The following is a 21,128-nucleotide window of genomic DNA, read 5'->3' on the forward strand; positions in this document are numbered from 1 at the left end:
CCATTTTCTCTGAAAGGGCAACCTTGTCCGAGCCAATTCCCCGTCGAGAATCGCGTATTGCGCTAACGGCGACAGTTTTTGCCGACGCGTACTTACGCGTTCCGCGTTACGGAGACGACACAATGTTCGCGCATCGGGAGCATCGCGACGCCGTCGTCTAACGAGCCTTCCGGTAATTACGTCGTTGCATGCGAACTTTCTACGGCGAATACGTACGCGAACGACGCGTTGTAGTCTGGCTGAATGCGCGTCGTCCTATCGGACCCCGCGATCTCTCTGATTTTTACAATTAACTCTCTGTGGGTGTAACTTTCGATTCGCGCACCACGTTATCGATATTACGTTGAGTAATTCGATTAGTCGAAGACGGTGCAATGATACGGTAGAATAATAATGTTCAAACAGTGAAAGAATACAGCGAAATAATAATAATAAAAATATTAGATACAATACACTGAGTACCAAAATTAAACGAAACACTTGGATTTTTTTTTGCGTTTCCGTCTCTTGAAAGAATCTTTCATAAGGACTAATTACACTGGACGCCTGTTATATTTCAACATGGAAAGAATCAACGTTACTGGAAGGAATTCGTGAATTTAGGAACGTTACAAAATTAAAACCTACGACGAACGACAATTTATCTGATTTTCGATGGTCTCGAGACGAAATGTAACTCTGCAGAAATTGTGTATGAGTTTCTGCCTGGCCTCGAACGCGTCGATTATCGAAAATTTTGTACCCCTGGTTTCGCGCCCTTCGGTTCGAGAAACACCGTCCCGAACCCTCGTCGACCGAGGAGCAAAAACGAGGACAGGAAGGAGACAAGGTGGTGAAAAAGCCATAGACGTTGGCGTAATCCAAAAGCAACCGCGTTTCGAACGCGCACGAAGATGAGTGGCGCGCGAGACAAAAGGCCCTCTCTAGTCGCGGAGAGTTCACGGACAGCTGAATGGTGAATAATATAGCGCAGGAGGACCAGAGGAACGTGGCGAGGGATAAAGTACACGCGGCGAGGGTCGATGTGCGTGTTAAAAAAAAAAAAAAAAAAAAAAAAGAGAGAAGAGAAAAAAAAGGAAAACGAGAGGAAGTTCCCCTGGTGGCGCGAGGGTTGAAAACAGACGGACGATCAAGCGAAAGGGAAGAGGGAAGGTTGGAGAGGTTGGCTCGTTGAAGAGTACCCTAGCCAGTCTGCTATCGAGCAATTCTCGTTGCTATGGGGATAATCTCGAAAGGTCTCCTCGAAGTACGCAAAATCCGGGCTTCGCGGCGCCCGATTTACGCGGAAATGACAGCCATTCCTTCCGGTATACAGCTGGTAAGTACAGTTCGTTGCTCAGGAGTTGGCGAAGCAGTTCGATTAGCTGACGCGTAATGGCGACACCTTTAGGCCGATCGCACGCGGCGCAACCGATTTGAAATTAGTGTTGCAAACCGTTTGCGCTCTTTGTTTTACCTACTCCACTATCTTTGTTTTACCTAGATCCACGGTCGAACAAAATTCCACTTGAAATATTCGAAGACTTTGTAACTCTGACTATAAGACTCGTATAAACACTGCCACACGAAATAACTGAATGCAAGTCACAGAAGAAACTTTTGGGACAATCTAATGCATATTGATTACGCGATAGCTATTACATACGTGTGTGAGAGCAGTAAGAGCGTACTTTTACGAAAGTTTCCAATTATATTTTCGAACGTGATTATCTTGAAACAACCACGTTGATTTATTTTTCATGCTCACGCGTGTTATTTGCGAGATATATTGGGCACGGTATTGATTCTCCACGAAGGGGAGGACAGTTCGCGGTGTCGTTTTCGACGTACCTTCATCCCCGTTTCCCGATCTCTGTCTCTATTTCATTTTTTACCGCACCACTCGAGAAATTGCTTCCTTTCTTTCTAAACTCACCGCCTACCCCTCGCCGTCTCTGTCTCTCTTCCTCTGTTTTTCGCGTGCAACGTTAGCGGCCCCTTTACGACGGTTTTTCCGTTTCACAAGCCAGCGTTGCCTCTTGTTCTCGCTGGGTCCTTTGAGAAACGGGAACGCGAAGGAACAAGCCACGAGTATTCTCCAGCCTCTTCGCGAGAGTAATCCGGAGTTATGGATGTTGCTGATGCTTTGTTCGCGACGGGATTTCCGGATGAAAACTCTATCCCCTCGAATCGAGAGCGCTCGCGTACGGAAGTTCCGTTCTCAGCGAACGGAAGTTTCGTTTACTTCGTTCCATTTTCCGTCTGGCTTTCGCATACAGAATCTCGATTTACGAAACTACACGAAATTAGCGTTCAGCTTCGAACTGAGCTTAGCTATAGGAGAAGCTAGCGAATCTCTCGTTTTGAGAGCGTTGGGGTACATTTGGAAAGGAAAGGGATTATTTTTTCAGTCTGCTTGATCGCCGAAACGAGCACGAAGAATGATAGATCGAAATCCGTGGCGAGCGAGGAGCGTTTTATCGGCCCGTTTCCTCGAGCATTGCGAGTTAAATTTTCATTTTTAGCTCGGAACATCTTACGTGATACGTGGATGCGGGTTTCCTGCACTTTGGCGAGCAGCTTTAAAAGTTGAAAGGCAACGACTCGCGTGCGCCGTTTCGACACGTGAACTTACATTACCACCACTCCTTCCGAGAATTTATGTGTATCACTCTGGTATCTTCTCGGCCCCTCTAGCTGAATTTAGTACTGTCTAGACTCGAGTAGCTAAGCTTGGTACACGCTAGATCTCCTAACTTGGAAATCGCGGTAGTTCGAGGAGCGACTTGAAGAACCACAAACGGCGTGCAAATTCGAAGTTGCTTAGCTCTCCTATAGCTGAGTTTAGTACCCTCTAGTCCTCAGTAGCTCAGCTCAGTACTCTGTAGCCCTCACTAGTTAAGCTTACAACCCTCTAGCTCTCCTATAGCTAAGCTTAGTATCCTCTAGCCCTTACTAGTTAAGCTTAGTACCTTCTAGCTCTCCTATAGCAAAGCTTAGTACCTTCAAGCTCTCCTCTAGCTAAGCTTAGTACCTTCAAGCTCTCCTCTAGCTAAGCTTAGTACCCTCTAGCGCTCAGTAGCTAAGCTTAACACCCTCTAGTACTCCTATAGCAAAGCTTAGTACCCTATAGCTCTCTTATCCCTAAGCTTAGTACCTTCTAGCTCCCCGTAGCTAAAGCGTAATCCGTCTAGCTCTCCTCTAGCTGAGCTTAGTACCCTATAGCTCTCCTCTAGCTGAGCTCAGTACCCTCTAGCATACCATAGCTGAGCTATTACTTCTCTAGCCCTCCAAACGCTTCTCTTAACTAAAGCATAAGTGTTTACTGTATCGTGTTCCTTAGGTAATCCAAACGAGTTTTCAGAGCAACAATAAGAATCGACGACAAGGGATCCCATGCATCGCGTAAAAATCGACCTCCAGCCCTCTCCATCCTCCTTCCAGGGTTCGCGTCGGTGGCCCCCATTGAAACTGCCTGGATCCTGGAAACAGAGAGCTCCTTTGAAGCCTTCTGCAGGCGTGTTCATCGTGCGTGCACGGCGTAAATGGCCGCATCCGTGCGCCACGTGCCGTGCATTCTATCCTAAGAGAACAATAATCGGCCGCTGCGAAACAACAACGAGCTCTCGCTCCTTTCCTTCCCCGTCGCTCGTGCCGGCTGATCCGCATGAATAAGTATCCCGACGACAGGAGAACCAGGAAACGTTCGACGAAGCGCACCGGACGACGTGCCGGTCGATCGTTGTTTGCTGGATGACAGTAATTTCAAGGCTCGGGGACTCGCGCCGTTCACGAAAATTTTCGCCAAGGATCGTGGCAGGTGAAAGAACGAGCGTTCGATTAAAACATAACGGAATTAGCTGATTTATTTGGAAAAATCCTCGCTGATAGTCGAAAAGAATCCATTCGGTCAGAACGGGCTTGTTCTTGTATAATCAACATTCACCCGGTGTACTCACACACTCACGAGAAATTGGGCGAGGCTACTACACAGATATACGAATATACAAGCGGCGTGGGGACGAACGACGATATAATAATTGTTCTCGTTACAGTAAAAAGACGATTTCGCTTTGCTTTTTTTTTTATTATTATTATTTTTTGGCGCGCTCGTTACGATTCCGCGCTCGATTGCGCCGCGGTTATTTAATCGTCGCTACGTATAATACATAAATATGTAATCTATCGATCGAAGCACGAGATAAAATATTGAATGATAATAAAACACAACAAGGGCAAGTATAGCGTACAATAGAATTTTGAACGACAAGTCGATATAAAAACAACAACCACGTCTCGACAGATATTGCGAGGATTGACTCCAGGCCCGGGAATTCGCGTGTACCAGAATTAGGACTGAGACTAGTAACCTAATACACCTGATCTCCGATTCGTTAAATTTCGTTTCTTCTTAATTTAGAAAATTTTTCGATTTCGATTAAAACGCGATAGAGGAGCTTACCGAAAGTTCGATATGTTGTAAAAACCGAAATTGTGAATCGTTCGAAGAGAAATAAACAATTATCGACCGCATCATTACCGAAACGTAATTAAAATTCGAAACCGAACGTAGAGAAGCTGCGAATTCGGATTCCACTAGGCTGGAGAGATCCTGCGAAACTTACAGCCTGGGTTGCCTATGTACAAAGTGTCCTTAGAATATAATGTTCGTTTTGGCGTACGCTAGACGTACTCGTCATCCTAACATCTTTCCTGTTCCTCGATTAATTCTCGGGTCGACTAGCATCGTCACTCATTACAGTCGTTAGAATTCCCTCTAGTTTTCGTTTAATATCGTTCTGTTTACGTCGCATCCGTACAGGCGAGGATCATGTGTTCTCGTCGCGACACCCTTCCGTGGCTGGCGTGGACCGGGACGTGCTAATTAGACGCGTTAATTAGTGGTAATTCAGCTGTCGGTGGAGGCAATCGGTGCCACCGGAAGTTCCGAGGAACTGGGTTAAGGCGACGCTGGAAGTGGGGCGGACGTGAAAAGGAAAGGTCTGTGGTGTTCGGCGAACTTCCAACGAGGATGTTGGGTCCTGGACAACTGTGCTGGTTTTAGACGGGAGTGACTTCAACGACAAAAATCGGACACCCATTGTGCGAGGTTCCCGTGGACTTCGTGTTGGTTCACCTGAAAGTTCCAGAGTTCACTTGGAGGAGCTTTTACCTTTGATAAATAATGTACGCTCTCCATTAGGAATCACCGTTGAATCAGCGCAACGCTTCATTTTTTTTTTTAAAGATGGAAATCAGATTCTAATCGTGTGTGAAATTTTCATTGCTCTTCGTCTGTCTTCGGTCCAATTGAAAGTTCCATCGTTCAATTAGTCGCGCTAATGACAATTTTTGCATACAATCGTTGCATCGATGGAGAAATAGCGTTATAATTTACTAGAGAAAGGATACTTGAATCGTAGCCTCTTTAAGAAATGAATTTGTAATAGCACTTCGGTTATACAGGGTGTCCCAAAAATGTTGTAACACCTTGAAAGGGGTGATTCCAACGGTATACACGAGCTCTGATTGGTCGAGGTATTTTTGTTAATATCTCCTTAACGAAGCCTCGGATAACGTTTTCGCTAAGGAAAAAATTGTTTCAAATCACCTCCCGAACCACCCCTTTCAAGGAGTTACAATATTTTTTGGAATACCCAATATAACAGCACTTCGGTTATATAGTTGTACAGCAGAACTTGCGCACCTGTGGAAGAACGTTATGACCGTATATGGTAGGTCGCAACAAGTGAAAGTAAAGCAAGAAGAAGATGCAGCCTGGCGCAATAGTGAAACTATTTACAAATACCAAAAATGCAGTGTCCATACTTGCGTAATCGCGGCATTTTCTCGTAAATAAGGTACAGCCCGAAAAATGTTTCATCGTTGTTCCATCCTGTGGGATATGCGCGTAGAGTACGTAACGTTACTGTTGATCCTTGATGGTTATAGAACGTACGTTGAAATTGAAAATAACATCGGCGGAAGTTCGAGAGGCGCAACTGGAAACGATAAATCTTCGGTAGCCGTTCCGCGTGCATACTTGGAGTCCGGAAAGTGTGTCCTAAGAAACCGCGGAACATTCCAAGCAATAAAGTGTGAACTGTGAAGAAACAGGTTCCATTTCGTCACGGCTCGTCCTCTTCTTCGCAACGACAAGGCGCTCCGCGTGTTCGATTCTATACGATGATTGAGTTCCCTCTTGGACTTTCGTTTAGTTAGAAATCATGGAACGAAAAATCCTTTGGAATCATTCGAAGATCCCTTCGATTCGTCGTTCGTGTTTGCCAGTTGTGTTTGTGATACTCAAAATGGTGGCCATAGACGATCCAATTAATCTTGATCAGAGTGCGTGTTCTGATAAAAAATATTTTTGGTAAGTCTTCCTGGTTTGATTTTGGGGGAAATCCGCGGTAAGCTTGGACCGTCGTAGCAAATATTGAAATTTGAATGGTTGAAGGAAAATTGGAGAAACTGGGAGGAAGGGAGAGCCACGAGAACATCACTCGCTAGAACATTTTCGGGTACGCGTTTAAAATATAACAAGTCCACGCGAATAGAAGAAGTTTAGAAACAAAAAGAAAAAGAGCACACCTTTGCTCGGAGTTATTCCATAACTCTGGCGATATTTCTCGAAGCCTGAAAGGTGGCTATCGGTTCAGTCACTGAACTTCAGTGGTGCGTATTACCGGTAATATCCCGTTTCTGCTGCGCGAATAGGTGACAACTCGAAGGGTCAGATAACGATACTGCACCGTGGCTGATTACAGAGTTTGCGTTGAACCACGCCGATTCAACGGTTAAAAAATATCTGCCATCGATAACAACTGCCCACACCGGAAGCGGGTATGTTAAAGAGGCCGCTGAGGGTACACACTGGCAAGAAATGCAAGCTGCCGCCGTTTTGAGCTCTTTCGCTTCGCTCGAACTTGGAAAAGATCGGCAATAAAACCTCGACCGAACGGGTCTAGCCTAGAAACCCTTCAAACCGCGATACTTTCCGCTAAGCAACGTATAAACTCGCATAAACCGTTCGAGGTATTCTCGAACAACTAACGCAGGCATGTTCAACTCGACGCCCTTGCGGGCAAACAGCGATCGCGGGATAGTAATATAATGTAAATATTAAGGACAAGCAGAAGAATAATTTCTCTGCGTAATAAAATGATATGTATATCAATGACACGCCAAGAAGAATGAATACGCTACCGGGACTCTAGTTGTGCATTATTTGGTTAGGCGTTCTCGAGACAAAATGGCGTGCTTATCGATGCACGCCCTTTCCAAACCTTGGATTATTTTTAGATGCCGCGGGCGTGTACGAGGCGAACGCTTCTACGCGTTGATACTCGAACGGAGGCGGCTCGTGTTCATTCTTCTGGCGCGCTATTAATACATGCCGCGGCACGAATGGTAAAACGAACCACACGTGCCGCGATTGTCGCGGTATTAACAAGTTTATCAATAAACAAGTGTGTATCATTATCGGTGTATCGCATTCGTGCTTGAAAATCGCGAGTTCTAGCTCGTTCGTTCGAGACGGTTGCCCGCGACGGACCGACCGTTGGACATGCCTTGACAAATTCAAACGCAACGAATTAGCTATCCTAACAAACGATATATTACGCTTTTGATTCAACGATCGTCGAGAGTAGCACCCGTTCAGACACCCTCGAGATATGTATGGTTTCCGAGCAAAGCTCAAAACGATCGATTCGCCTCCTCTGCGGCGAGAGCTCGTCTCTCGTCTTCCCGAGCTACGCAGCACGACGGACGACGAGTACAAATATACGGACTCGCGCGTATGCACGCGCGATACGCTAGTTACCGGTTAGGGTTGGGGTTGAGGGTTCTGTTATCACATTAGTTTTACAAAAAATCGTCTCGAGCGAGGCCACGACGGGACATCCTGGTTTCTTCTCGCGTACAACGTATAAAGGTGCAAAAATCTGGAGAGGCACGGTCACCGCTGGGACTCCTATGTCCGCGATCCACCTCAACGACTATCGACGCGTACTACGAGCATTCCTCTAGTATGATAATCGATTATGATTGTTAGAGATTCCCCCACGTACCAAGAGCGGTCTACCGGGATCCTGTCCGACTCGTTCAGAGTCCAGGTAAAAAAATCGTCGACCGTTCGCGAATCGTAGAAAATTGGCCGCCACTCAAATCCAACTGTCCTCGCGACTCGTTCGCTTCGATCCGTTCATGGACCTATCCGTTTGTCGCTATCAACCCATTCGCGACCGCGCCAACATGAAGAATTTCCCGGTTGCCGAAAACCTTAGACCAATTCAATTGTTCTGATTTAAGCGAAGAGTTCAGAATTATTACGTATATAATAACAACAAGTCATCTATTATATATATATATACACATATACATACAATAGATATATAATGTTATATTATAAAGGGTGTCACATCTAAACTAGACCACCTGAATATGTGTTTCAATTGTGACAATTTCAACAAATATTTGTATTGTATTTATTACAATGCTTCCCCAAAGGATTCGCATGGCTCCATCTTTCCCATTTACATCTTTTACAATTAATTTCAACAAATGTTTTACATGCAATTTGAACGAAGCGTATTTTAATATCAGCTACATAAAACGATAGAAAAGAAACACGAATTTATAAGCGAAATTGAGAGAGATATTCAGGTGGTCTAGGTGTGACATCCTGTAAATACACACACATATATATATCTACATATTCTATAAATGATTATATGCTTCATCTATAAGACCGTATTCGTTACGGATGACTTGTCGTTATTACGTTTAGTTACCAGAGCGTCATAAGTCCCGTACTTTGAAAAAGTTTCGTTAAAGAACGAGTTTCTCTAACGTTATAAATCGCGAAACGTCGGCCGCGTATCAATTTGTCTAGGAAGCGACGATAACACGTTGCGGCACGCGTAAATAGACCTCGCGAATAGACGAATTAACGTCAGCGGTCGCGAATGCGTTAACAGGGCTCGACGTCATCGTTATCAGCGATGAAGCCGTCGCTATTGCTGGAACCTCTCGTCGATGTCCGATCCTCGGTAACAAAATAGGCGGGGCGTCCCGTTCTTGCGTTCGATCCGAGGCGCGAAAATTGGGCGGCAACGAGCTCGTTATCGATAACGAGTCGAGAGACTCGGGCGATATTCCGCGCGCCGTCGTCGTGAAGTTTTCCCCCCGTGATTCGGAATTTGGTAAAATAGAGCTTCTATGTAGTCAGCGATGAAGCACTTGTTTCGTTGTCGTCCGATAAACAACCGGTCGCGGAGCACCGCGATTCAGGCGATCGAGTCCTCGTTTATCGTTCCAGTCTTGGAGAATTATCTACACCCTCGTTATCGGGACGATCTTGGTCGTCGATAACGTTCCTCGAACGTCTCTTTTCAGTCCATCGGTTCTGGTTTGATAAAAAATACACCGCGAGGGTGACGTCGTCCAGATCCATCGTCGAGACCTGGAACGCGCGTCCTTTCGTCGGTGACGAGGCCTTTTCTCTAAAAAAAAAAAAAAATCCCCTACCTTCCCTCGAAGAGAAACAGAGGACTCTCGTAAAAAATTCTGACGACCCTCGCGCCGCTCGATTCCAACATGGATGTCTTCGAGGACACCTGTCGCTCCGCCAGGTCGAGCAACGCTGGTCCAGAAACGATCGTCGTGAACACCGGGACGTTCCGCGACGATAAAGAATTGTCCACGTGAAGAGGAGCGCACATTCACTCGAGCACCTCCCGGTCGTCACCGTCGTGCGATGACGAGGAGGACGAGGAAGAAGACACCGTGGAAGGCGTGGCTGTCGTCAAAGGAGAGACTGTCCGCGACTGACAATATCAGAAGACGCACGTGCAGTCCTCCGAAGCCCTGGCCTACCTGGCCCGCTTCCTGTTCAGCTTCACCAGCTTGCGTCGCTTCAGGATCAGCTGGTACAGCGTGTCCAACCCCTCGTGGAGGCCCTCGCCCGTGATCGCGCAAGCGGGCTGCACCCTGATGCACGCGCTACCAGGCATTCCTGCCAGCTCCAGGACCCCCAGGTGCTTCTCCAGCTCCCCTACCTCTTTGGCACCTGCGGACAACGAGTCGGACAGTTTGGTCGGTCAGATCGAAAGCAGACGGTTGAGAAAAGGGGGTAGATTGAATAATTTTTGGAAAAAAAGAAAATATAACCGATTTCGAAAAAGATTAGAATTGAGGTAAAAAGTATGATATAATTTCCTGGTAATTTATACGAATACTCGCCGGGTCTAGATATAATTGCTTAAAATCGTTGCATAAATGCAAGATGATTATCTGACGGACAGAATGATGAGTAAAACCCTAGGCTTCGAATAAATCTGAAGTTTGTCGATTTGTTTGTCTTGTTTCCTTCTTTGGAAAATGTTCAAATGTGTTCTCTGGTTACAAAAATCGAATTTCAGGAAAAAGGGTTAGGAATGGACTTCGCAGAAATTTTGACGAGCTTCAGTCCGGCAGTCGACGCTGTAAAATTTGTTTACAAATCGATCTCGTTTAAGAGGTCAGTTAAGCGCACTTTTTGAGACTATTTGAAGAAACTTCGAAGAAACATGGCTACTCGATGAAGTCCGTGATACGGAATCTAAACGTGTTCGCTATGAATCGCGGTCAAGTGTACTCGCAGTCTTCTCGGTGAAGCCTTACGCTTCGATACAGCAGTGTTTTCCCGGGCACTTGTCGCCACATTCTTAAGACTTCAACAGCGTTCCTATTTTCTAGCAAGGGCACCAACTGTTACAGTCAACGTCCGAGAATTTCTCGACCGAGTAATCTCCCGAATTCGGTCACCGAGAACTCTGTGACCGAACTCTGTCCGATTTAAATAAATAGTAAGTTGAAAAATGGAAGCTACTTCGTTTTCGGAGCTAACTGTTCAGCTAATCAGTTAACTGTTTATTTCTACGTGTCGAGATCTAGCCGGAGAAAAAAATCGTACAGGTCCTCGATCATAGATTGAACAACAGTGGTTGAAAATCGACTTACTAGAATACAGAAAAGGCGAAAGTAATTTTTTATTAACGCAAAACTAATCTCATAGCTCAGCGACCAATGTAATCAAACGCTAACACGTAAACGAAACCAGAATGCTTTTCAACCATGAAATATTTAGAGTTAAATAAATCCTGATACATTTTCGAAGCGGTTTTTTGTTTCGGTGTATAATTTACACATTGTGGTAAATTTGATATTGGTTAGAATATTTAATAGGAGTAATCGTATCGTATTCTATGCTATTTCTTGGAATTCGTTTCATATGCCACAGTTTTAAGAAGAATTATTCTTGATATACTATTGACTATTGAGTATTTATTAAAAATACTCTTGGGTGGGCGATCGTTTTGTCGGGCACTGTACGCGCGAGGAACCTCTTACCTGGCAGATCCTGTTTGTTGGCCAGGATCAGAATGGGCACGCCGGCGTTATCCGGGCTCCTGGCCGTCCTGGTGAGCTCCATTTTCGCTTCTTCGAGTCGCTCGGCGTCGCAGGAGTCGACCACGAAGATAATACCGTCCGTGCATCGGGTGTAGGACTTCCATAACGGTCGTAACTTCTCCTGCCCGCCCACGTCCCACACGAGAAAATTCACACCTGCGACAGACCACGATAGGGGAATGCATTTATATACCTCCGTTTCTCCGCCCATCGCTGGGACAAGAGGGTGGACCTCGTACGGACCTCGAAGTGGAAGGACATCGAACGCCAGATTGCTCGGGGTACAAAAATTACCACGTTATTGGCCCTTTGCACTCGGAGCCGTATTTATTTATTTCAATATGTATATATACGGGCATAACCCATTATAAAATTGACGCAATAAAGCAAATAGTAAACAAAGATATTAGGTTGACTGGAAGGTAATGTCGTTCTTGCAATTTTAAATACTTGTTTATCGCTCATCAACTCATTGATTTTTATCGATCAGGTATTGAAAATTTGCACACTAGATGGCAAAAGGCTGTCGATAACGAGGACGATGACGTAATTGATTAAAAATAGAAATTTATTAAAAATTTGTTTGAATTTAATGTAAAAGAAACGATATTACTTTCTAGTCTACCTAATAGTTGACAGTTGACAAATAAACAGATATATATATAAAAATTACATTAATGAGAAGCTTTTGAATAAAAACAATCACATGTATCGTGCGTCTGTCCCTGAGTGAGAGAGATATCAACTACCTACCCTGAAACTGTACGTGATGGCAGTATAACCATGATCAAATCGACCCATAGGAGAGGAGGTTTTATAGGAGAGAAAACATATTCGTTACAGAATGTGGAAAATCATACGATGTCCCCTCGGAAGAGATATCCGCGTGCAAAGGGTTAAGGAACTTTCGAATTCTATTTCACGTCGAGGCGTGACGATGACCGATACGAAGAAGAAGAAGGATAAATTCGATTTACCTTTCGCTTTGCCGATGCCACCGCGAATCCTTTCGCAGTTGAAGCCTATGGTGGGCACGGTGTTGAGGTACTGGTCGAACTTGAGTCGATACAAGGCGGTGGTCTTGCCTGCGCTGTCCAGGCCGAGCATGGCCACGTGGAGCGGCGTTCCCGTAGGAAGGGCCTCGAGAAAGCCGCCGCTCGTGCCGCTCCTGCCCATCCCGGCACCCATTCCTCTCCCTGAGCGCAGCCTCCTCTTCCCTGGACCACTCTTCTGACCCACCACCCCACCCTGCCCCTCTTACACCGCCCTTCTTTTATCTGGCATTTAGTCCGTCTGCGTTATCCCTCGAGATCAATCTTCGGGTAGGTCCCTCGAGGATTTCAATTCCTCTCGTGCGTTACGCAGGCACGGACTGGACTTAACAAGTTTCGGCTCTAGTCTCTTTCGACTCTAGTCTGTTTTGGCTCTATTCGAGGTCTCTGAAATTTCCTGAGAAGATCCTGAGGCTTCCTATTGGCAGACGATTCTTCCTGACTCTACTCGGGATTCTCGAACTTTGAGTCCCGTCGACACTGCGCCTCTTCACTTTTAACCACTCTACTCAGTCTTACAGTCTACTCCAAGTTTCCTAGGTCTGCGTCTTCTCGGCTACCTCTGCGTTTCTATACTCTGCTCCAACCTTCCCCAATTCCCCTTCAAACCTCACCACCGTGCGATATCTTCTTCCTGTTATCTTCTTCTTCTTCTTCTTATCAGGCCTCTCTGGTTCCTACGAATCGACGTCTGGCCTTCCCCCGGCTTCGATATCCCTCAAAATCATCTCCCTCTCCTCCGTGCTACTTCATCCCGGTCTTAGCTGGCCCTGTCCAGGCCCGCGACGATCTTTCTTCCCCTGGATCCTTCGTTTGCGATCCCCTTTTCGCCTCTGTTCCTTTATTCCATGCTGACTGTACCTGCGGCGTCTAGACTCCCGATGTTTCTTTCTCTCTCTCTCTTTTTCTCTTTCTCTCTCGCCAGGTCTGGTTCTTCTCGTTTTTCCTTCCACGTTCTGGTCGCTGGACGGCCTGGTGCCTTTCGTCTCTGTGGGCCAAAGTCGAGGATGGAGAAGGGAGGATGGTCGCCGCTTTCGATGCTCGTCCCCGCCGTAAAAGGACTCGCTTCGAGGCCACGATCACTACCGCCCCGGCTGAAAATGAAAGGAGAAACGCGTTAGCGATGCCTCCGTTTGATCGTCGAATTTTCAGGGGTTACTTCTCTCGTCGGTCTTTTTCTCTAGCTACTTGTGCCGTCGAATGCGTCCGGCCAAAAGACGCGGTAAGTGAACTTCTCTATTTTTGTTTATGTTACTCGATTACGCCGAGATGGCTCGATCAATCGGGATGAAACCTGTTGCATCTTGTAAGGCATGTTTCTAGGGTGGTCCCATTATCAAGACATTTGGGGATTTTTCATGTTTACACTTGTACTTGGAATCGACGATAGCGAAACTTAACCCTTCGTAAGGCAGAACTCCATTTGCATTTTCTTTCACTTTTTTTTTTTGTTCTCATAATCCATTTACTTACACCGTAAACTTGAAAATACAAAATTCCCGCCCCTTCCTTGGTGGCAACAACGAGTACTAGTGACCTATAAAGGGTCAATACGTCCTCTCCTTTGGTTTCGTTGTAAATATTACGAAAAAGGTTGTATACAGAAAATTCCTTGGTTCCTTTGGTACCAAGGCTTTCGTGACCCCTCCCCTCCCCATTTTAAGCGAAACAAGGTTCTAGAAGAAAGCACAATGGAATAGTGCACTCTAAAATTCGAGAGTTTCAGGAGTTTAGTTTTTAACAGCGGTTTCTCGCCATGGGGCGGCGCGTTGGTGCACGTCATCTGGTAGACACGCGGGCGTGAACCACCAGTGGTACACGCCGCCCGAAATTATGAAAATGTTAGATAGAGTGTAAAGTGTGAGCGAAATTGTCGATTCAAACTCCGAGGTCGATCTGAAATTAACTTAATTATCTAATCAGGTTTCCCATGCCTGCTCGAACCATGGGTTTGGAGACTGTTCACGTTTGAAAATTTGTTTTTAAAACCACGTATCATTGAGATACCGAAGAATGGAAAAACGAGAGCAGAGACGATAGGAGATATACAAGCATCGAGTTGTGCGACGTGTTGCAACCCACGACGCAAAAAGAACGTTTAGTATGTATCAATAAAGCACACGCGGCAGTTAAAGTGTTAAATGGCTGACCAAGCTATTTTTAGGCGGAACAAACGCGCAACAACCGGTGTCCAAGGGTGAATTAAAACGGCTCGTCGAATCTCAAGCGAGGATGCTGTGGACTCTTGTAGGATATACTATTACATACTATTACGATATTATTTCGTCTTGTGTTAAATTTTGTTTACATGTTAGGAGTGGTGAAAACAGGAATCGTTTAGCTTTAAACCGCGACGCGTCCCACCGGCATCTCTTCCGGTCTATTGTTCGCATCATCCGGTGTCTAGCGGTGCTCTTTTTTTTCGCCAAGTTAGGTGAATCCTTTATTCTTATTTCCGTCACGATCGAATCTGTGCTTCGACTTCCGCGCGCGTTCGCCCAGTTTCGATCGATCGATTACATTCGATTACGTACGAAAGAAAATTCATGGAAATTTTTTCCATACGATTCTTTACTTTCCTTTCTACTGTCACAATGATTTTGTTCCTCTGTTGTTTATTCCATCGTTGGAGTCTATTTTTTTTTTTTTTTTTTTTTTTTTAACATCGTGATTTCTGATCGAGACAGTCGTGGAATTTTTAATTTCACGCGCCGCGCTGCTCGCCAATTTGAATATCGAATCGCCGCTCTCCAGGCAACGTTCGCAACAATCGACACGGTCGTGTCGATATAAATTGAAACGCTGTAGGGGACGGCGAACCAGAAGGTACACACCGGGAGGAACATCGAATAAAAGTATCGCTAGAGATATCTGTAAACTGCATCTGGTGCATGTGCATCTGCATTGGCTCGCATCTGCATTGGCTCGCATCCCTAGCCCATTTTTATCTCCTTTTTCCTGGACCAGTCGGCGGCACCTGCCGACATTTTCGAACACGCGTTCTCTCATATTTTCTTTTCCTTTCGGGGACAGAATGTTCCCCCGGCATCGACACCGAGCTCGCCTTCGTTTTTTTCTATGGATATTTAAATTCCCTTTTTGTCGCGCGAGAGCTCGGTGTCTGGACTGCACGAACTTTTACGTTCCATAAGAAGACTCGACGTGTTCAACTCGAGCAACGGAACGTTGGGAAACGTCGGAAATTGACCGATAATTAACGGTTCGATTTTATAAATCACGCAGACTTCTTATCAGATATCTATCGGCGACGTAATGCTTTGCAAAAAATTTCTAGAATTTGAACCGTGCCAAAACGACCATGCACCGTAAACCTAGCGTTAAGGAGGTATCCTGAATTAGGAGGTCTAAAAAAAGCGATTTTTCGTGAATTTTTTGAGAATGGAACAAAATAATTAATTCTATCGAACTTTTTAGCCTATTTTCATAGATATGTGAGTAGTCTGAACAAATTTTTTCAACAAGAAATATTTAAATTGAGTCGAGTGTGACGCATATTTGTAGAGCACCTCACAATTAAAATCTCCTATAGGCGGGAAAAATGGAGGTCGTAATTTCCGTTTGACACAAAGAAACCCAAAAGAAATTTTCATTTTCATACATTTTTCTTCTAGGTGATCTTCCTCCTTAAACCACGCCGAATAGTTCCGAAACGCATTAAAGGTAGCCTTGGATAACCTAGATTCGATCGGTGAACTAGATAAAACGTTGCAAAAGAAAAGAAAAATATGGGACGCATTTACGGACGAGAAAGTTGACGTCCCGTACGCATATGTTATCGTTAATTAACCTCGCTCGTTCTATTTCTCGTTTTTAACATCGGAACTCGAACGGAATTGCACGGTGGTACGGGAAACCTAGTCGACCGATAAACGCAGCCTGTCCGCGAGGTGTGCAAACACCGTAATCATGGTTACAGCGAAAACAGAACGAAGACCTCCAAGCCGTAAAAGGTAAATAGACAAAACGAGTATCAGGTGTTTGTTTTACGGTTTATTGGCTTAGCTTTCTGCGACTCGTGTTCCTTGCGGCCTGCTTAACGCTCGCCGAGAAGCCTTAAGTTTATTTCACCACGTTCGGATTACGCGTTTCGTCTAGTCTGGACTGAAGCTTAAGAATCTTCCAAGGAGTGCCGGTTAATCTATGTGTCTTGTACGTAGACGTCGAATCATTTCTCTCTGAATACACGAACTCTACGATAACTGCACAAGGTCAGTCTCGAGCTTGTTAACCCTTTGCACTCGGGTGGCGCCTCTAGGGCGACATATGTAATTTTAAAGTGATTTTGTGAACGTACAATTTCAAATTCACTTGCATCAGGATACAACTAATTATTGATTGAAACAATAATACATCGAGTCATGAACGTTCGTAGATGTTTTTCTTCGAAGTAGAGTTTTTGGTTTCGCAGAAATTTATTATAAAAATTGACAGGATTTGATTTTATAGAAAAATGCGTCGAGCGCAAAGGGTCAATTACACATTGTTCGAATGTTACTCTTTCGAACAACGTCAGGTGGAATAATATTCATTGAGTAATTTATCGAGTGTGTTTGAAAGAATTGATAGAAAATGTGTTTTTTTTTTTCGGTCCTCGAAACCCACGTAACCGGTTAAATATCCATCGAAAAAAATCTCCTTGGAAAAATGAGTCCTCCTGCGCTCCTTTTCGTAGGAATCAGGACCAACGAACAACAGCGAGTCCAAACGATGACCCAGAACGCCAGATTTCTCCGACCGCATCTTTCCTCTCGCCTCTTCCGATTTAAATTTGATTTGCCTACTTTTGCACGTGCAGGTTAACCGTACCTGCCGAGTCGCCTTTGCCCCCGTACATTCGAGATAGCATAAATTAAAATCCGCGACACGTCCGGGCTTCTGATCATTTATAAAGAACAACGCTGTTCCCACCTTTCGCGGACAATGTTGCATAATCGTTGAATAACGCTCCATCTTGACGAGTGAGTAAAATCAACGGCGACAATGCTCGCGTTTAATCGCATCGACCAGATATGACGGGATTTTTCGTTAAGGAATTACAAAAATTAATTCCAAAGGTCTGTAGTAATAATAATAATAATGATAATGATAACGAAAATAAATCTGAATAGGATTCGTCAATTCGAGGGTTAAAAAATTCAATGCTACGATAAACGTTAAATAATCTAATCTTCGAGAGTCCCGAGACATAATTTGAACTTTGTAACAATTTTCGCGAGTTTTAACTTGGCAGCCAACGTGTTACGCTTTCGTCGTTTATCGGTCGCCTAGGGAGCTCCGTGACCAACAAAACGTTGTTCCGAGATGCGATTCACCGTAACGTCGATCGCGAGCGGCTGTTAATTGCCTCACTTTTACTGCAAATTACGGACCGATTCCCGGGGCTCACGTAACGCCGCGGCACGCAAAGAATTTCAACCGCGTCGAAATGGGAACGTTTTCGTTCGTTTCTAACGCCGCGATGTTATCCGGTACGCCTTCGAAGTAAGTTAGGCTAATCTTGCAACCGCATTCCCAGAAGTTCCTCCCCGTTTCGCTGTGTTTCTTTCCGCCGGGATCGGAAACGCACGCGTTCGAGCAATTAAGAACCGCTAATCGTTGCGACCTGATCATTTTAAATAATCGCATTTTGAGATATCCTGAGCGAGTAAATAAATAGTTACAATTCATAATGCAGTCGTAATAATCTCACTATAATGAACCACGTGCTGAGATTCAACCAGTTACCAGAATTCATTTTTAAATTAAAAAGAGATGAGCAAAACCATCATGGTTCGCCCATGTGCTCGTCTCGTTTCCTTCTCTGGAAAATATTTAAAAGAAGAAACGAGACAAACATTCCGGCGAACTTCAGATTTATTCAAACGCTAGGGTTTAAATATATACATTCAACCTGTTTCAATATATTAAATACAATTGATCGTTTGTTTTATTGAGAAAGTGAGACTACTACTATTCCAATCGTATAAATTATTTTTGTTACATTTAATTTTGTTCCTCTTCTTATTTATATTGTAGGAGCGTGATATATATATATATATAATATAAGGGTAAGCGTGTGAGTGTATCCGTGAATGCAATGGTCGCGTGGATACGCGGTGTGATTTGTTATTTATAATAATTCGGAGTCCAGTTCGGTCGAGACAGTTGTAAAAGACAGACAATAAAATATACGTTGTCAAACTGCGAATCGTTTAAAAGTCGTTTGATTCCTACATATTATATAAATATATACACAGAGAAATAAAAGTGAACATTTAAATAAATCGCGTGTGTTCTCGCGTCGATTTACTATAACCTCGACATCTCCAGTTCCTTCCAATTAATTCAAATCAACTTTCTCCCTCTTTCCATCCGTATCACAAAGTGTTCGTCGTACACATGATACTTAACCCAAATGTATAACATTTACACCCTCCTCTTCAATTGACCCAAATTAATATATGTTTGTCGCCCAAAGAGCCACGAGTTTCACCGCGTCGGAGCGAAACGGTCGACTTCCATTTTTGAAATTAAATCGAATCCGCCATACTCGTGCAAATTTCGTTCGGTACTCGGACGATCATTCGAAATGAACGAGAATCAGCGTCCAGACGCGGCGTAGGTGGGTTCGTATCGGCGGTTAGGGCACCAGGGGGCGACCTAGCTTTGCGCGCGTCGGTTAAAAGTTATTCCCTAGCATTAGGCGTCGGTTTAGTATCTGGAACGCGGGACTTGGCAAGGGGAAATCAGTCTACCGAGCAATCAGTCTAGCAAGTGGGCCTCGTAATTCACGATCGCGCTGATAACGCTCGCCCAGCGTTTGGTACGATCCGTCGACATCGTTCCCCGACCCTTATCACGATGGTAATAATAGCGCTGCCCAGCTAGGCCTATGATTTCTAGATAAGTCACGGGAAGCGGGCGAAAAATCCTGCGGAAAACTCGAGTCTCGAACTTCTGCAAAAATGGTAAATAGGGAGTCGAGGATGAAACGCGAGAAACTCGGATTCCCTCGGAGGTAAGTTCACGGATTATCGGATAGTTGGATGATTATGATATTGTGCAAAGATGGAGATGCAAACAGCAAGAGGTGATTCGGCAGTTAGACGAAGCAATACAAATGGGCAGCAGAAACGAAAAAAAAATATATATATATATACATGTCGAATTGAGTAACCTCCTCCTTTTCGAAGTCGGTTAAAAATAATAATAATACTTTATTTACGGGCAATATGCCTTTGAATTTTAGGACTTTCGATTAGGATTTCGGTTAATAATTTTTACGTAATAATACATAAGGAATAAAATGTAATTCATCGAATGCGAAGCAATGCGCTCCGAAAACCCATTAAATAATAATTGCTTGAAGTGCCAACACTTATCGTAAGAAACTCCAATTCTCACCTTTCATCACCTGTACTCCACGCTGATAAATTATTTCGAAACTGGGAAATTCGATTGCTCGAAGCCGCCATCGGCCAATTAGCACGCGGAAAATTACAAGCGTGAGTTAATAACTGTGTCGTCGAATGATGTCCCGTGTAAACAGAGAACGTATTCGCGATCCAGGTAAACCGTCGAACGGCGTTGCTCAAGAAATTTGAATTGAATCGCAGTGAAATTGAATGGGTGGCGATCTACTCTCATGGCAGCTTGTATGAAAGTGAACACCCGTAGCTTTCCCAGGGACAAACTGCCGCTAATTCAGTAATTCGTCTAATTAACACCCCGTTTCTCACGAACGGTATCGGCTAACGTTTTCACCGCATAGTCACCTGGGTGCCATCGCAGGTTAACGAGCGTCAAATTCAAGAAACATGGTCGGAATTTAAATGATAAAGTCCCGATTAAAAATATACAGACATCGTTTGAAATGTAAAGCCTCCATTTAAAATCTCCTGTAAAAATATACAGTCTCTCTTTAAAATATAAAGTCAATATTTATAATTCCTGAAGTGTTCGATCGAGAGTGCAAATAATTCACGCAGTTTAATTCAACGTTAAAACAACCCATCACGTGTAAAACGCTTTTTTTAAATCGTTCACGTCCTCGAATGCATAACCTTGCGTAAACTGAAAGCCGCTCGCATACTTTGGCAACATTTTTGAGATTTGAGGCCACTGTTCCTCGCCCGAGAATCCTTAGCATTTTCTATTATTAAACCGGACTAGCCTTGACACGATACCAAATTGTTCTGGGCGATCGTGGTTCCCATAAACGCTGCCAAACAGTCGGTTCACTTTTGCTGCGGCTGAAAATATTCAAACGCTGCTATTACTAATCTCGCTCGATTCGCGAATATCGTTCGACTTCTTTCCTTGCGAACAAGTAGTCATCGGAGGTTTCTGATGGCGCATCTTGTTTTCTTCTTTTGAGCGTTGACGACGAGTGTTTGCGCGATATCTTATCGCGACTAAACTCTAATTATCGTGAATCTGGTTGCGTCTGGTTGAATCAGGTTGCAAAAGTGTGCGAAAACGTGAGCCTGTGCGAAATGATTCGTTTCTGAATAAAACTCGAATGCTATGGAATACGTTAGAACGTTAAGAACGTTTTCTTAATTTAGTTCAACGTTTTAACTGTTGACCCAAATAAAAGGAGGGTATACAATCAACGCCACGGTCGTTTAAAAAACGATT

General features: G+C 44.4%; 1 protein-coding gene across 1 annotated transcript in view; it reads right to left on the reverse strand.

The window, feature by feature from the left end:
• Positions 1 to 3,819: 3,819 nt before the first annotated feature.
• The window catches only part of LOC128887140 (ADP-ribosylation factor-like protein 4C), a 31,087-nt gene continuing 13,778 nt past the window's right edge, over positions 3,820 to 21,128 (reverse strand). The window contains exons 2-4 of the mRNA XM_054142679.1: positions 12,414 to 13,582; positions 11,377 to 11,592; positions 3,820 to 10,054 (exon numbers count right to left, since the gene is read on the reverse strand). Coding sequence (XP_053998654.1) covers positions 9,858 to 10,054; positions 11,377 to 11,592; positions 12,414 to 12,624 — 624 coding nt within the window. The 5' untranslated portion in view covers positions 12,625 to 13,582 and the 3' untranslated portion in view covers positions 3,820 to 9,857. The remainder of the gene's footprint in view (positions 10,055 to 11,376; positions 11,593 to 12,413; positions 13,583 to 21,128) is intronic.

Source organism: Hylaeus anthracinus, unplaced genomic scaffold (assembly GCF_026225885.1).
Source record: "Hylaeus anthracinus isolate JK02 unplaced genomic scaffold, UHH_iyHylAnth1.0_haploid 11985, whole genome shotgun sequence".
NCBI classification, from domain to species: domain Eukaryota; kingdom Metazoa; phylum Arthropoda; class Insecta; order Hymenoptera; family Colletidae; genus Hylaeus; species Hylaeus anthracinus.